The sequence below is a fragment of the Scardinius erythrophthalmus genome (assembly GCF_964197995.2).
Source record: "Scardinius erythrophthalmus genome assembly, chromosome: 3".
NCBI classification, from domain to species: Eukaryota; Metazoa; Chordata; class Actinopteri; order Cypriniformes; family Leuciscidae; genus Scardinius; species Scardinius erythrophthalmus.
In genome coordinates this window covers 8,907,417-8,924,916 of record NC_138223.1, presented here as the reverse complement: position 1 = coordinate 8,924,916, position 17,500 = coordinate 8,907,417, and the positions used below count along the sequence as shown (strand labels likewise).

At 36.9% G+C, this 17,500-nt stretch overlaps 2 protein-coding genes across 2 annotated transcripts in view; one reads left to right on the top strand and one right to left on the bottom strand.

Annotated features, from left to right (window-relative positions):
* The window catches only part of pgap6 (post-glycosylphosphatidylinositol attachment to proteins 6), a 12,238-nt gene extending 841 nt beyond the window's left edge, over nucleotides 1-11,397 (top strand). The window contains exons 3-13 of the mRNA XM_081360417.1: nucleotides 832-1,042; nucleotides 1,200-1,324; nucleotides 1,894-2,156; nucleotides 2,263-2,591; nucleotides 3,944-4,037; nucleotides 4,141-4,258; nucleotides 4,763-4,902; nucleotides 5,008-5,186; nucleotides 5,720-5,866; nucleotides 7,859-7,975; nucleotides 9,367-11,397. Of these exons, the coding sequence (XP_081216543.1) occupies nucleotides 832-1,042; nucleotides 1,200-1,324; nucleotides 1,894-2,156; nucleotides 2,263-2,591; nucleotides 3,944-4,037; nucleotides 4,141-4,258; nucleotides 4,763-4,902; nucleotides 5,008-5,186; nucleotides 5,720-5,866; nucleotides 7,859-7,975; nucleotides 9,367-9,660 (2,017 nt within the window). The 3' untranslated portion in view covers nucleotides 9,661-11,397. The remainder of the gene's footprint in view (nucleotides 1-831; nucleotides 1,043-1,199; nucleotides 1,325-1,893; nucleotides 2,157-2,262; nucleotides 2,592-3,943; nucleotides 4,038-4,140; nucleotides 4,259-4,762; nucleotides 4,903-5,007; nucleotides 5,187-5,719; nucleotides 5,867-7,858; nucleotides 7,976-9,366) is intronic.
* The window catches only part of rgs11 (regulator of G protein signaling 11), a 17,447-nt gene continuing 11,247 nt past the window's right edge, over nucleotides 11,301-17,500 (bottom strand). The window contains exons 12-17 of the mRNA XM_081360418.1: nucleotides 17,352-17,465; nucleotides 17,127-17,242; nucleotides 16,087-16,174; nucleotides 13,020-13,158; nucleotides 12,523-12,605; nucleotides 11,301-12,418 (exon numbers count right to left, since the gene is read on the bottom strand). Of these exons, the coding sequence (XP_081216544.1) occupies nucleotides 12,280-12,418; nucleotides 12,523-12,605; nucleotides 13,020-13,158; nucleotides 16,087-16,174; nucleotides 17,127-17,242; nucleotides 17,352-17,465 (679 nt within the window). The 3' untranslated portion in view covers nucleotides 11,301-12,279. The remainder of the gene's footprint in view (nucleotides 12,419-12,522; nucleotides 12,606-13,019; nucleotides 13,159-16,086; nucleotides 16,175-17,126; nucleotides 17,243-17,351; nucleotides 17,466-17,500) is intronic.

The following is a 17,500-nucleotide window of genomic DNA, read 5'->3' as shown; positions in this document are numbered from 1 at the left end:
TCCAAAAAGTTATCAATTTAAAACTGTAGGTACATTTTATAGAGAACTTGGTATTATTACTCAACACTATGGAAAAAAAAATGACTGAAAAATCCTGAAACCCATATTAATATACAGGGTTTTACGGTTACAATAATAGCTGTAGTTGCTATGGTATTTTGGCTAAAATTATGTTACTGTGGTAATCGTTGAAATCACATTTGCAAACAAAAATATCTGGTGTGGGTTTTAATGTTTCTAATGGTTTATAAGTATAAGATATTTTAATGTGTACTTATGATTTTGCACCTCTGAGAATGATCTCTTTATTGGAGACTGTATACAGAAGATAGATTCTCCTGAGAACTCTAACTGAGGAGCCAGGTTTATTGTGTACTGTATTAATACCAGGATACCTTCAGCTCCAAAACTGAAAAGAGCACATACAGATGTCAGAAAATGTCACGTAATGTACTTATAAAAGGAAAGAAAGAAATTGGTGTCAAGCCATTTTATGGAGTCTTTAACCCCAAGTTGCTAGGTTTGTGTAACAAAACCAGCCTAATTGCTATTCAAAACCCGCCCAATTATGTTCAGAACAAGCCCATTCATGTTCCGGGGGGTAAAATTGAGTTCTGGGGGAGGAGTGTGTGTGGTCGCTTTAACCCACAGACTACAAAAACAACCTGCGGCAACAGTGTAAAAGTACACTGGTCAGAGGGACTCTCTCTGGAAGAAGTGCTGTACACTATAATAGTTGGTTATTAAAGTAGACAAAAAAGAAGTAGCAATTCATTTTGTTTAATTTCTTTGCTTAACATTGACTTTTGTCCATCTAATGCACATGAACAGGCACTTTAGAGCAGGAGCTCCCCCGGTCATCAACCCCATACAAACAACCTTTCCGAACGACACATCAGTGTCTCTTGCTCACAACTTGACTCTGACCGTTCCCAGTGGACAGAGCGTCAGTGTGACCCTGTTCAATGTGACGCACCCCAAACCTGGTGACTGGTTCCTTGCTGCTCACCTGCCCAAAGATGACGGCAAGATAGAGCAACAGGTGTGTTTTTTGAAGAACTACATTGCTTGGCCGAAGAATTATAATTGGATTAATTATGAAGTATTTATTGTGTTTATTTTATGAAACATATGCAGTAACCTTCTTATAAAAGCATAAAGCCTTATTGCGGTATGTTGTTTGTTACTTTCTATTTTAGGGTCTGCCATCTTGCTCATACTTATTCCAGGCACAGATGTTTTTGAGAAGAGCTGCTGACCTGCCAATCCTGCAATACAACATTCCTCTCTATCAAACACTAACTTCAGCTCCAGCTCTTTTTAAGTATGTTCTGTGTTCATGTGTGTGTGTGTGTGTGTGTGTGTGTGTGTGTGTGTGTTAAGTAGATTATATTCAAGTTCAACTCTTATATGCTCTCAAATTCTGCATTTACAGTGCTATGCATAAGTTTAGACACCCATGCTTAAGTTGACTAAAAAGAGGAATACAAAATCATCTTTTGGAAATTTAACTTAATGCCTTAATTAAAAAAATTAGGAAAAATCCAGCCTTTAAGTCAACTTTAGCATGGGTGTCTAAACTTATGCATAGCACTGTATTTGATCAAAAATACAGTAAGCAGTAATATTGTGAAATATTATTTAATTATTATTTTAAAATATACAATTCAAAATAACTGTTATAACTTAACAATTTTATATAAAATGTAATTCATTCCTGTGATGGCAAAGCAGCCATTACTCCAGTCTTCAGTGTCACATGATCCTTCAGAAATCATTCTAATATGCTGATCTGGTTAAACATTTCTTGTTGTTATCAATGCATTAATGTAATTTTTAGTGTCTGTTTTTGTTGAAATGTAAAGTATTTTTATGCATCTTGTCTCTGTGTAGGGTTTTTGTTCCAGAGTTCTCCTCCAGGTTGGATGTTTTCATCTTGAACTGTTCTGTAATGCTGGGAAATGATTGCGGGCTGTCAATCACTGTAGGCTCCAGCACTTTGAGGCAGGGCTCAGAAGTGAAACAGAACTGTTCAGGGTTAGAGAGCTGCTTCGCATCGGTCCTCATTCCTCCGTGGAACACCTGGTTGCTGGTCACGGTTGAGTCTAATCAACCAAACGCGACAATAGATTTCAACATCTCTGCCAATGTCACAGGTCTGTTTTCATTTACCTATCACTTTTATTTTCCTAGAACACTTCTTTGCTAGTTTTTGCTTGACTCTTAAATCTCTTTCCATCCTCTCTCACTTCATACACACAGTGGGATGTAAACCTTTGAGCGTCTCTTCAGATTTCAACACCTCAGCCTTTACTCGTACCATCATTGCTCCCCAAAGCAACAGCTCAGGTGCCCTCAGCAACGCTTCCGTTTCCACGAGAGACCAACCGGGCCTCCTTGCTAACACCTCTGAGCCAATGTGCATGAGAAGCCCTTCAGTGTTCAGAGACGAACAGGATGTGCTATCACTACGCTTCACCGTTTCCAACAGCAACCTCAGCGTGACCTCTGACCTTCCAACTGTGCTGACACTTGAGCACTCTTCCAGTGATAGTGGCGGCACATTTGTTGTACAGCTTAACCTGAACACTGTAAGCATGTAATAATGATATAATTTACCATTCAAAAGTTTGCGGTTGATGAGATTTCTTAAAGGGATACTTCACCGTTTTTTCATATTAAACTGTTATTCCCTTAACTAAGACGAGTTGATACATACCTCTCTCGTCTCAGTGCGTGCACTCAATCGCTCTGGCGCGCGGCGACACTTTGATATCACTTAGCTTAGCCCAGTTCATTCATTAGGGCCCAAACAGAGATGAAGTTAGAAGCGACCAAACACCTCCACGTTTTCCCTATTTAAATACAGTTACACGAGTAGTTACACAACCAAGTATGGTGACACAAAATAAAACGTGCGCTTTTCTAAGCAATAACCATAGTGTATGGTGGAATAGCACTTGGAACTCGGGAGCACTTTGACTCGACGCAGTAAAAAGTCACTCCTGAAAAATCCTCTCCCTCTCACTTCTGTCATTAGAACCAACGTGACTTTTTACTGCGCCGAATCGAAGTGCTCCCGAGTTGCCCGCTTAGAAAAGCGCCACGTTTTATTTTGTGTCACCATACTTGGTCGTGTAACTACTCGTGTAACTGTATTTAAATAGGGAAAACGTGGAGGTGTTTGTTCGCTTCTAACTTCATCTCTGTTTGGACCCTAATGAATGAACTGGGCTAAGCTAAGTGCTATCAAAGTGTCGCCGCGCGCCAGAGCGATTGAGTGCACGCACTGAGATGAGAGAGGTATGTATCAACTCGTCTTAGTTAAGGGAATAACATAGTTTAATATGAAAAAACTGTGAAGTATCCCTTTAATGTTTTTGATAGAAGTCTCTTGTGTTAACTAAAGCAGCATTTATTTCATCAGTATACAGTATTCAAAAATACAGTAAAAACTGTAATATTGTGGAATATTATTTCAATGTAAAAAACCTTTCTATTTCTCTGTTTTAAAATGTAATTAATTCTTGTGATGGCAAAACTTAATTTTCAGCATCATTTCTCCAGTCTTCATTGTCACATGATCCTTCAGAAATCATGAATAATAATAATATATGACTGCTAATATAAAGTAAAGTATTTAGAAAAATTAATTCATGTACAAAAATGCAAAAAGATGATTGTAAAATAGATATTAATTGGATGAGTGTGGATGAGCTGTCCACTTTGCCTCGTGCCTAACGTTGTCCTTTAGCTGTGGTAAATGTGCAGCCTCTCATGACTTATTTCAATTGAGCACCACATATTCACCACAACCATTAAGATATTAAAAATGCATCATGATCTATTTAGAGTATTAAACTTATATCAGTGTGTATTTGTGATTTATATTGTATTGTAATTTTGATTCAACATTAACATAACTCTTGTGTTTGTGGCATAGAGTTCTCTGGTTGGTGGATTTGCTCGTGTCAAAGCATGTCTCACACCTTTTGCTCCCGTACTTCATCTGAACCGCAGCCAGACTTGTGCTACAGGTTAGTCACACTTTCAGATTTGTGCATTATGGAGTACATGCTTAACATTCTCCTGCATGTCACATTTGAATATGTGTGTGTGTTTGTGTTTGTATGCATCTAGGGTTTGCACAGGGCTATTCTCTGAGCGTGAGCAGCAATGAATCACACGCACTGTTGAGGATCCCATTCCCAGATGCAGCAGTGTGGTACCTCAGTCTCCAGACCGTGTGCAGTGACAGGTAGTGACTTTAGATAAGATGAAACGTCATTTGCAATCTAGTTTACTTCCATATTTCCAAGGGAAACAGGATGTTAAACAAGAAAAAATAGGCTGGACTTCATTTAATAATTAGATTCATCTATAATTGGATAATTAATGGTGGTCAATTTGATGGAATAATGTGCACTGATGAATTGTCCACAGTAAGACCAGGAACACCTTGGCATCTTATTGTGTACATACATCTTTTTACATTGTTCTATGTAATACCTGGATGTAATTACACCTGTAATTAATTTATTTTTACACCTTACACCTTAACCCACCTTTAAACCTAACCAAACCTGTCCCTAACCCTAACCGTACCCCAACTTAATAACAGCAAAAGTGTTTTGCTAAACATGAACACAAAAAGTACATTGCACCTAACAAATAAATGTTTTGACATAAGTACAGTTCATAGACATCTAATATAAAGTGAGACCAAATCACATTCTGAACATTTTCTGTGTTGACTTTCCAGTGTTGACTGCAGGAACGCATCAGCCGTAGTGAGTGTGTCTGTAAGTGTGAGTGCGTGCATTGATGACTGTGGGCCGTACGGAGAGTGCAGACTGCTACGCACGAACAGCTACCTCTATGGCGCATGTGTGTGCAAAGCAGGTAAGCATACACACACACACACAAACACACCAACAGCTGGCCATAAACATGAATGAGTACTGAGTTGTGGCATTGGTTCTTGTTTGTGTTGTTTGCTGTCGACAGGTTGGCAGGGATGGGGCTGTACGGATGGAGTGACCGCGCAGTCGTTCTCTCGACAGATGGCAGCAGCTCTGCTCCTCACCTTTAGTAACCTTTTCTTCATCCCGCCCATCATCGTGGCGCTCTACAGAGGATACCTCATCGAGGCTGCCATCTACTTCTTTACCATGTTTTTCTCCACGGTGTGTATCTATCTATCTATCTATCTATCTGTCTGTCTGTCTGTCTGTCTGTCTGTCTGTCTGTCTGTCTGTCTGTCTGTCTGTCTGTCTGTCTGTCTGTCTGTCTGTCTGTCTATCTATCTATCTATCTATCTATCTATCTATCTATCTATCTATCTATCTATCTATCTATCTATCTATCTATCTATCTATCTATCTATCTATCTGTCTGTCTGTCTGTCTGTCTGTCTGTCTGTCTGTCTGTCTGTCTGTCTGTCTGTCTGTCTTATCTATCTATCTATCTATCTCTCTCTCTGTCTGTCTGATCCATCTGTCTGTCTGTCTGTCTGTCTGTCTGTCTATCGTCTGTCTTGTTCTATCTGTGTATCTGTTTTTCTTTCTGTCTGTTTATCATTATGTCGTTATATTGTTATATCTATCTAACTATTGTTCTGTCTACCATCCATCCATCCATCCATCCATCCATCCATCATTCTGTCGTTCCAGAATGCACATTGTGTATTTTGTAGTCATAATGATTGTGTGTTTTGCAGTTTTATCATGCGTGTGACCAGCCTGGTGTGACTGTGATGTGTATCATGGACTACGACACCCTCCAGTTCTGTGATTTCTTGGGATCTGTGGTGTCAGTGTGGGTGACCATTGTGTGCATGGCACGGCTTCAGGAGCCAATCAAATATGTAAGTACTATTTTATGTATAGCATTATTTTTATAGATAAAAGTCATTATTCTTGTTAAAAATGTGGATTATGATTGGTCACAATAACATTGGTGGGCGGAGTCATGGTAGATGTGTTAAGAGTCTTGTCATTGGTGGAAAGGTTTACAGCATCTCCAATAAGTTGAGATTGAGCAGTATAATACAGCTGTTTAAGTGTCTGATAAACAATCTGCAGAAAATATTTGTATTTTTATTTCTTCTGACACAATAACTAAATAATTATTAGAATACAACAATAGAAACACGTATTCAGAAATGATTATTGTTAATATTATTATTACTATTTTTAAAGTTGTAAGTTTAAATTTCAAAAGTTTGAAAAAATATTGAATGTAAAAAATATATTTAAAAAAATCCTCTTAATAGCAGCCTATCAGCAGACATCAGCAGGGTGAAACTGAAACTGTTGCATGCTGCCATTTAAAACAATAAAATGGCACACATACTCCCATGTACATTCACTAGTTTAAATCATGAAAACTGTCAAATAGATCCTGTATCACCTTGTCAAATATGATGAATTATGACCTTGTCATAATACGTAGCTCCCACAGGCCAATTAATGTCACGTGACCTCCCCGGAGACGCCATCTTTGATGGCATAAGCTGCTGTGTTTACAAAGTTTTACAAGCAAATTTCGAATATTTCTTTCTGTTTATAATGTTACGAAAATTATGAAGAGACAAAGTGACAGAGACTATAAAGAGATTATAAAGAGACTCTATTAACACAAGACAGAGAGAGGTACAATGCGAAAATTTCAGTCATAAATGGTGTGGATCTGTGTGTGTGTGTGTGTGTGTGTGTGTGTGTGTGTGTGTGTGTGTGTGTGTGTGTGTGTGAGAGAGAGAGAGAGGTGCGGGCGCGATCGAACAGTGGAAACAATGTTGTTTTTGTCTGTTTTTAATACCTTGTCATTTTGTTCATGCAGGACATCATTCAAACTGCAAAGTGTTAACTTATATTTGTGTACACTCGCAATAAAACACAACATTGTGCACCTGACACAAAGTGCTCTGAGCAAATTCTTGCGTGTTTTGAGGGAGTTTCTTTCATGTTTATCCTCGCCAGCCATAACCTCCATCGTTGTTCTGACAAAAGCTTAGTTTTCTCACATTCATTAAGTCTAATGACGGGTATACTGTAAAATTCCAATTTAACTGAACCTCCGGCACGATTTGAACATCCATTGACCCAGCAGGAGATGACCATTTTCACTTTTTATCACGAAATTAACTCGTTTCAGCTTCTTCTTCTAATGTTCTGCCCACAACATGCCCACAGAAATGGCGCCGGGTCGGCAAATGCCCGTATGTTGTGACGTCATGTAGGAACTATGTATAGGAATGGTCTTTAAATAGCATAGCATGTTTAACTAGACCTACCTGTTCTTTAAAGGAAGTATTGTTGTGATAGTGGATACCAAGTTCATAGTTACTCTGAAACAATAAAAAACACTTTAAAATCATGTTGAATTGAATTAATCATTTTATTAAAAAACACTTTAAAATCATGTTGAATTGAATTAATCATTTTATTGTGTAAATTTAAAGATAAAGTCATTGATCAACTAATAAATACCCCCCCCCCCCCACACACACACAATTTTCACTTTCTTACTGTCAGTAAACACCCTCAGACTGTGAAGCCTTGAATGAATCTGTATTGAATGTAGGCCATCCATTGTAATGTTCTCATGCTTCTGATGTCAGATTTCAATCAGTTTCTGAGATTCATTTCAATCGATTGTCTTTTTCGGACTGGGGAGGAAGTTTTTGGCTCTGAAACTGTTTACATTTAAAAAGCTTTATTTAAAAAGAACAAGTTCTTGATATGACCCCTTTAACATGCATATTCATAACACTTTAATCAGTAATTATTTACTTAATAAAACTTCAGTTATGCGTTGCATGTCAGTTTTAATAGCTTCAAATGTTCTTACATTGCAGTTATTGTTTATGGCGGGCACTCTTGTCATTTCCATGGCGATGCAGTTGGACCGCAGGGGGTTGTGGAACCTTCTAGGCCCAGTCCTCGTTGCTTTGGTCATTATGGTCACTTCCTGGGTAAGCCTGACTTTTCCATCACTAAAGATTGTTTTTTGTTGATACTGAATCAGACTAGTGATATTATGTTTTTATATATGTAATAATAAATACACTACCCTTCAAAAGTTTAGGGTCAGTAAGTTTTTATTTATTTTTTAAGAAAGTAATACCTTCAGCAGGTATTCAGTGATAGTAAAGATATGTATAATATTATATAAGATTACTATTTCAAATAAATGCTGTTCTTTTTAACTTTCTGTTCATCAAAAGTATCATGGTTTCCATAAAAATACTAAGCAGCACAACTGTTTTCAACATTGATAAAAAATAAGAAATGTTTCTTGTGCAGCAAATCAGCACATTAGAATGATTTCTGAATGATCATGTGACACTGAAAACTGGAGGAATGATGCTGAAAATTCAGCTAAATATATTAAAAAAGAAAACAGTTATTTCAAATTGTAATAGTATTTCACAATATTACTGTTTCATGGTATTTTTGATCAAATAAATGCAGCCTTGGTGAGCAGAAAATACTTTTTTTTTATAGTCCAAATATATTTAAAAAATGAGCCAGATACAAGTTTCTGTTGTTTGATATAATAAAATTATTTCAAAGCAGATTTAAAAGTTATTTTTGTAAAAAAAAAAAACTGATCTATACCCACTTATCCTTACCAGTTTAATAAAAAAAATCTATGCTTCGAAGTTTTTCTGAGCTTTTATTTTGCACAAGGGAAATTAAATCCCACCAGATTCAACTTCAAAAGGATCTTGACAGTCTCAATTAAATGATTTTACTAATGCCGGGTTCAAACTACACAATATTTTTGTTTGTTACGATAGTGTCAGATGATGCGATTTTGTTCATTTATATACATTAAATTCTTGCAATCATCGTTTGCCGTCTGTGATGACGTGCTTCACGGAGAAGGTGGAACTAGCGACTGACTTCTGGAAACAAGAGTATTTAACAAACAATGGTAAACGACCAGTAAACACACTCAGACTGTGAAGCCTTGAATGAATCTGTATTGAATGTAGGCAATACACTGTTAATGATCTCATGCTTCTGATGTCAGATTTCAATCAGTTTCTGAGATTCATTTCAATAGTGTCTTTTTCGGTCTAGGGAGGAAGTTTTTGGCTCTGAAACTGTTGAAAAAGATTGAAAAAGAGCTTCTGCACTCCTATTCGTCAACTTCACGGGGAAAAATCTCATCGTGATATCGTGAAGCGTTGCAGACGCGGTCCCGGTTGTCGTCCACTATAACGCACTACGAGATAAAATTAGATTTTTATGACCGTGCAAGTATTGCGCAGTCTGAACCCGGCATAAAGCACTCAAGTTCACTTGTCACAGCAGTTTTGAAATATTTCCTGTCCTGTTCATTTGTGTTACCCAACAGGTTTATCGAGGTGTGAAACGTCGTCATTGTTACCCTCCATTATGGCGCCGCTGGGTGTTGTTCCTGCTCCCAGGCATTGTATCTGCATTGATTGGAGTGTGTGTGTACGTCTTTGCACAGACGGATAGCAACTACTACTACACTCATTCCATATGGCATGTCATGGTGGCCACAAGCGTGGTCTTCCTCTTACCACCCCGCGAAAAACACGTCCCCCCCTGGGGCTGGACAAACAAAATCTGCAGCTACAGGAGATGTAAAAATGAGAAAGTAGAGCTTTACACTGATACCTAAATAAACTGGTATTGATTTCTGCACAAACCCTGATGGATTTTCATGTGCAATTTCTACAGTTTTACAAAAAATATATGTTAGCCGTTAGCTTTATGAAACACGTCAAGCTTTAATGAAAGATTCTCTTCTGAAGTCACCAAAACCACTGCAACGCAGGTGTACTGTATGTTTATAACTACTTAAAGGGATAGTTCACCCAAAAATGTCATTTTACTCTCATTCTAAACCAATAAACCAACACAACAGGAGATTTTTGAGAGTCATAGTGAAGACTTGGAATATAGTGCACAAGTCATATAGACTACTTTTTATTTATGATATAATCAAAAGGCAACTTGAATGTCCTTTGAACCTGATTACTCCATTAAGCACTTTTGTGAGGTTTACTTTATATTGAAGAATCTGTTTATTGGATTGAGTGAGTTGCTTACACTGCAATTGTTTGTTCTTTGTGAACGAAAAAAGTCTCCCGTTATCTCTTTTGAGGAAAATCACTTCTAGTTTTAGTTTATTCAGCACTTTCATCATTTGAGTCGCCCAACAGGAATCTGCACCCACCGAACTCGATAGAAACAGTCTAAATGATGACAGAATTTACATTTTAGGATTAAATATTCCATTAAATAACACATTTTACTTTCGTTAAATCCATTTCACAGAATTCCAGAGATTTTCTTTAAAAAACAAAACTAAAACTGCAGATTCTGTCTGGTCGTACTTATGATGTTCCAGATCATGTTGGGCATTGTCATTACTACAAAGAACTGCTGTCTGTGTCTCCGAGCTTGTGTTTGCTCACTTACACTAGAGAACAGGTACAGTAGTCCTAGTCTATTAGCAAACATGTTTTACACAGTTATGTGTACCACTGTCAGGAATGTACAAGAAAATACCTCCCTTCTTCTTCTTCTTCCCTAAAAGCCTTGATATTTCTTTATGAGACGTTGCTCTTACTTTTTCAAATGGAAGAACATTTTACTCTCGCTTAAAAATGTGCTTGCTTGAGCCAGTGTGTAAAATGGTGCTTGCTGAATGCCGGTATGAAAAACTACAGATGTGTGTGTTTGTAATGAGAATCAGACAAACTGATGACCAGACAACCCTTTGTATTTGTCAAGGCTTTTTCTAGATATGCATAATACTGTACTTCTGACCCTCAGGCCATTTTAAACTTGAAAAGGCTTCTGTCGACGTTTCTTTTAGGTTTAAACTGACATGGCAACTCTCCTTTAAAACTCATGTAAATCAGTGTCGTGTTTTTCCATTTAATTGTAACAGCAAGGCAATTCATCTCTTGTTTTTCCAGAGGAGGTCAAGTGTAAAGTTAGGGTTGGAATGTGATGTTTTACAATGTTTTATATACATTTTTTATCGGAATTACAAATGATATTGAAATCAAAAATATGAGCCTAACTAATATATATGTCAATAAAATATTTATAAAATAAAGAATTTATAAAATCCCCATAATTTCTACTTCTTTCTTATGGGATTTGGGTTTGATTTAATAATGATTATCTTGACAATCCTTGTTCTTGTTTGTGTCTAATGGTAGGCCTTGTATTTGCACAAATATGCACTTACATTTTAGGGTGAGAATGAACAAGTGCAATCAAAAATGTTAAAGTTTCTTTGTTGTTGTTTGTGAGTCATTTTTTATTCGTGCTCCTGATTCCTGCCTCTTTTCTTAAAATGTTCTGTAATCTATATGCCAATAAATGGAGAAATAAATAATTGAATGATTATTTAAAGCTGGTTACTTTTTTTTATTTTCACTTTTAATTTTCTGCTTTTTTTTAGAGCAATGCTTACAGTAGTATTAAACTTTAGGTTTGGTTATGAACATAGTTTAACATCAAATTAGCTAACGCTGCGCAGTTAGCATAAAAATACATATTGACAATAAAATCTTAAAAATAAACACTACCATTCTAAAGTGTGGGGTCTATATACAGTATATATAGACTTTTGTCAAAATCATTAAAAAATCTTACCGACTCCAAACTTTTGTAGATGTGTCTGAGTTGTAAATATATACTTTGAATAAAGAACTTGTTACACTACACTTTTATGTCATAAGGTGTTTCCTTCTTTTATGTTTGGAATTGGATATGTAGGCCTGTAACTTTACTGACAAATTTACTGTAGATGTACTAGATTTACGCTGTCCGATCATATCCCTTCAAGTATTCACAGAAGCATTTTTATAGTATATGATGTACATAAACTGTGACAGTAGTAAATGTATAGCTGAAAGGAAAATCTTTATATCAAATAAATATATTAAAAACATGACAAATGTGTGAAAAAGTCAAATTCCGCTTAAAACACCGAAGAAAACATTCGTAGAGCAGCTGAAAGTTTGTGAGATTGTGAACATGTCTGATTACATTATTGCTACATCATAAATTGTGTCTTTGAAATGCATGAAAATTTGTTCTTCTATGATAGAGAAATGTGAATCAAGCATTCTTTTTAAATAATAACCTTTAGCTATTGCTACGGTTTAGCTAACATCTTTTTTTTTTTTTAGAGTACAACCGGAGATGACAACCAGAGGTAACACCAAGTAGCACAAAAAAAAAGTGTTTTAAATAGCAGTAACTGTTGTGTGCATGTTTAAAGCTGGGATGCAGTTCCGGGATTGCTTTGTTTGACAGAGTTCAAGTTCTTTGCCTTCCCATCTTCCTCTGCGGTTAGTGTGGCGAGAGCCGGTGAGGGGCTGGAGTGACGCTGGCGGCGCATGAAGGGGAACCCACTGGACATGCACACAGAAACACACTCATAAGACTTCTCTTGCTTTGCAGACTCATCAATATGGGTTTTATGCATCTTTAGCTGTTGTTCCATTTGCACTTTTACCTTTTCTTAGTTTCCTGTGGTACTATGGCTCTGGCTAATAAGTTCTTGTAGAGGTCGGATTTAAGATAGCGAGGGTACGAATCCTACAAAGAAACACAAATTACATCTAATAAACATCGGCAAGAATATTCAAATCCTTTTGGATGATCCAATCACAAATGACCCAGTTAAATTGACACCTTATCAATAACTTGGAAGTTATGTTCATTTACAATACCATTCAGAAGTTTACTTTTATTCAGCAAGGACACATTAAATTGATCAAAAGTGATAGAAAAGACAATTACATTGTCATAAAAATTTCTGTCAAATAAATGCTGCTATTTTGAACTTTCTATTCAAGAAGACTGAAATAAGTATCACAGTTTTCACAAAAATATGTATATATATATATATTTTTTTTTTTTCAACTGTATTCAACATTGATTATAAGAAATTTTTTTGAGTAGAAAAATAGCACACATTTAGCATTTTATCAAACAAATTGAACGTTATACCTTTTTCATAAGGAAGTAAATGTGCATTTGAGCATCATCCAAGACAAAACGGTGAGGGCGCTTGAGTCCTTCCAGGGTTTTTTCCATGGTCTTGCTGTCGATATTCACCCAACGACTTGCACCAGGAGACAGAAACTGCCTGATAGATCAGAATGAAGATCAGTTACTAAGTTCAGCAAAACAATCACATAAATCACATGAATAAGAGACAAACTACAGGTGATGAAAAACTTTCATTCATATAGCACACAGATTAAATATACAGAGGTTGTTAAGACATGGCATATGCTTCAGGTCACTATGATCTTTAAAAATCCTTTAAAAAAGTATTTTAAACATTTAATAAACTTAATTCAATCTTGGAATAGTTTTAGCATGTTACTGAATATGGCAATGTTAATGTATTTGGTCATAGAAGACTAGGGGCCCTATCATACTCTCTGCACAATGCAGCGCCAAGCACGACGCAAGTATTTTTGCTAGTTTCAGCCCGACGCAGTTATCATTTTCACGTCCTGTGCCATGTTGTTTAAATAGCAAATGCATTTGCGCCCATCTGTGCGCCCATGGGCGTGCTGGTCTGAAAATGAGATGTGTTCAGGCCCATTGTTGGCGTGTTGCTATTTTGAGGAACAGAAATAGATTTTTTTTTTTGTTATTTAATGGGCGCGTTATTAATGTGCGCCTAAAGGCGGGTCCACAACGCGCTTACACACACAGGGATGCGCAGCAGCACACAAACATGCCAAATATTTAAAATAAAAGGATTACGATATAAAAGATTAATATTGTGTACATAAAGATATGGTGGAATCCGGCTTGTCCCGTAGATGGTTTTACCTCGTGCACGAGCAGGTCCGTTTGCGTTCTGGAGACGTATGTGTTCAGTTTTTTCGCTTACAAATTCCGTAATGTAAATAGCGAATCCATCATGGTGCGAGCGCAACTGGCATTTAAAGGGAATGGGAGATGAGAACACACCCAAAACACACCCATTACTCATTAAGAGAATAGGGACAACACTTTTAGACCATGCGCCGGGAGCGCCGACCATTTTTCCCGTCGTTAAACTAGCAAAAGTGGATTCGGACACGCCCTTACTGCACTTGCGCCATGTGCTTTAGACCATGCGCTTAGATCGTTAAAATAGGGCCTTAGATCTGCTATGGACTTACTACTGCTACACAGACACACTTCTGTGAGCAAGTAAGACATGCTGCTGCTGTATAAGTAGACATACATAAATCCTGTAGCAGATCTAGGCAGGTGGAGCTGGGGGAGGTGGAGGGTTTCAGAGAAACTTGCAGTGCAGGACAAGCTTACAGCAAACAATGAACCAGGCTATTTAAAGTCCAACTGAAATCAAAATTGACCCTATTTACTTTGTTAGCTTATATTACTAGTCTTGTGGTGAAAAATTAATCCGTGCAAGTTAATACACAGAAAAAAATAGTTTGCCGTGGTAATCTTTAATCAAAGTCTGAAAAGTTACTTCCGGTCTGGAATGGCGTTCCTTCTCTTATGATGTAGGTTTGACGGCTTGGTTTGGGAAACGCTTAACCACTCCCCTCAAACCGTTAGTCTGTTATGAGCAGAGATGGAGAGGAGGAGCGCTAGAGTAAAACCCTGCCCTCTGTTCAATATTCCGTTTCACTGGGAAATATGTCACAACACTGGAGAAAAGTCGTTTGCAACTTACGGTTCACGCGGACTTTAAATGTTGAGAAAGCAATCTTATTGGCTGCAGGATCAGCGGGTCGATCAGCTTGTGCCATGAGGTAATAATGTGATTGCTTGTTGACCTATCAGCCTGCGCCCTCTAGAGTTTCATGACTGAACTAGGTATTTCTTTAAAATTTGCATTTAAAAGAACTACACTCAGGGCTTGACATTAACACCCGCCAAATTTGGGTGGATTTCAGCAGTGCCGTGTAATGCAGTCACCCCTACTAGACACTTTGGCAGGTTTAATTTTTTATGTGACCCTGGATCACAAAACCAGTCACAAGTAGCACGGGTATATTTGTGGCCATATAGCCAACAATACATTGTATGGGTCAAAATTATTGATTTTCTTTTATGCCAAAAATCATTAGGATATTAAGTAAAGATCATGTTCCATGAAGATATTTTGTAAATTTCCTACCGTAAATATATAAAACAGTTATTTTTGTGAGTGAATGCAGCACAATCATGAACATAAATGGACAACTTTAAAATGCGACTTTCTCAATGTTTAGATTTTTTTGCACCCTCAGATTCCAGATTCCAGAATAGTTGTATCTCTGCCAAATATCGTCCTATCCTAACAAACCATTCATCAATGGAAAGCTTATTTATTCAGCTTTCAGATGATGTATAAATCTCAATTGCAAAAAATTGACCCATGTGACTGGTTTTGTGGTCCAGGGTCACATATAATATATATATTTTCAATTGTAGTCTTTTAAAAAGGCATCTGAAATAATAAACTATGTGCAATGTAGTGTTGTCAAAAATATAATTTTTCCGATACATATCGATACCGAAATATCAGACACACGATACCAGCAGCGCTTAGTTGAGAAAGAAAAGGCATGTTTAACAGTATAATGGATCTGTGCGTCAGGTCTTAAAGTGACAGCAGCCTAATATTCCTGCTGCCAAATTATGAGATAATATAAAAAATATCTATATGGCAGTTTCCCCCATGGTATCGATGTCAAAATTGTGGCCAGTGAAAATTCAGAGTAGCTTGTAACTTTAGAAAACCACTAGCCACAATGGCCGGTGAGCAACAAAGTTCAAAGTCAAGCCCTGAATACACTGAAAAAAGATTGCGGAAAGACAAAATCAATCAAAGTATGACGACAAAGTATCAAAGACAAAGTATCAAAATCAATAAAAGAGAACCATTACAATTTAAAATAACTGTTTTCTATTTTAAAATATTTTAATGTATATTTTGATACATATAATTAAAGATTTATCTTAGGATTCTTTGATGACTATGAAGTTCAAATATTTAAAAATACATTATAGATGTCTTTAACATTGTAACGTGGATAAACTGTTGTCGAGGTCATACTTGTAAACCTCTGCCACTTTCTCTGGAATTTTTGAGGTCTCTCCGTGACGAACGTCCTCACAGGCCTGCCAGAAACACAAGTTCTCCGCTGATAACAAGAGAGAAGCAGAGGACAAAAGAAGATGATGAGAGGGGAGGGATGAGAAAGGGAACGGGGGAGAGAGAAACATGAAAAGTTGTTACATTATTCATTTCTACAGAGTGTGCAGCAGGATAAAAATGGAATCTATAAAACCTCCAAACGTACAGACAAGGAACGACAGTTTTGGGACGCTATTCAGAACTGGGTTAAAATAAAACATGTTTATATAAAGAGGGAATCAAAACTAAAAATGAGAAAGAATACCACCATAATACCAAGTTTTTGGACCAATACATGGTATTCTCTTGATCTAAGATTTAGCACAATTTTGTCCACTATGGCAGTTTTTCACTTTTTTTTGTTTTAACATGCATCCAACATTTCTGTAACACATCTGACATACACTGTTCATACAATGTTTGGTTTCGACTAAGATTTTTTTTTTCAAAGTTTTAAAATATATTCAAATAAAAAACAGTTATTTTAAAATGCAATAATATTTCACAGTATTACTCTTTTTAATGTATTTTTGATTTTTTTTTAAAGGCAGCCTAGGGGAGCATAAGAGACTTCTTTCAAAAACACTTCTTACAATCTTACAGACCCCAAACTTTTGAACAGCATTGTAAGCACGATTGGCTTTTACACACAAAGTCAAATATTATAACCCAACATTACATTAAACAAGTCTCTTTAGCTGTGAACAGTTATTAGATGGCATTGTTGGATTTTATTCTCAATACACCCACCAGATGGCGCCATTTACCAGTAAACCAAATACTGACCTGCTTAAGTACAAAATATTGAGCAAACCGATTATTGGTCAATATTTATTCAGTATATGGTACTCTATATATCCATGTACTATGGTATTAGGATCTGATGCTGAAACTATACCATGGTACCAACACAGTACGTGTGTGTGTGTGTGTGTGTTTGTGTGTGGGTGTGTGTTTACCGCTGAATTCTTTCTCCAAATAAACAAGGAACTCTTTCCTGCCCATTGGGTCGTTCAGCAGCTCCATGAAGCTAAAGCTCCAGCGCTCCACACGCAGTTTAGTCGGCAGAGCAACTCTGTTTCAGGACAACAGTTATACAGAGCAATTACTGACCTTCAGACATTATTATACTTCAGGAGTTTAAGTAACATTAAAATGGTTATTCGTGTGTTAATGCGACTCACGCTTCAGAGTTCATGTTCCAAAACATAACATCATCTGTGATCCAGGGGTTGCTGGGAAGGCATCCTTGCATTATTGGGTCATGGGGCTGATACTGCTCACAGTACTTCACGTAACTGCACACACACACACACACACACACACACACACA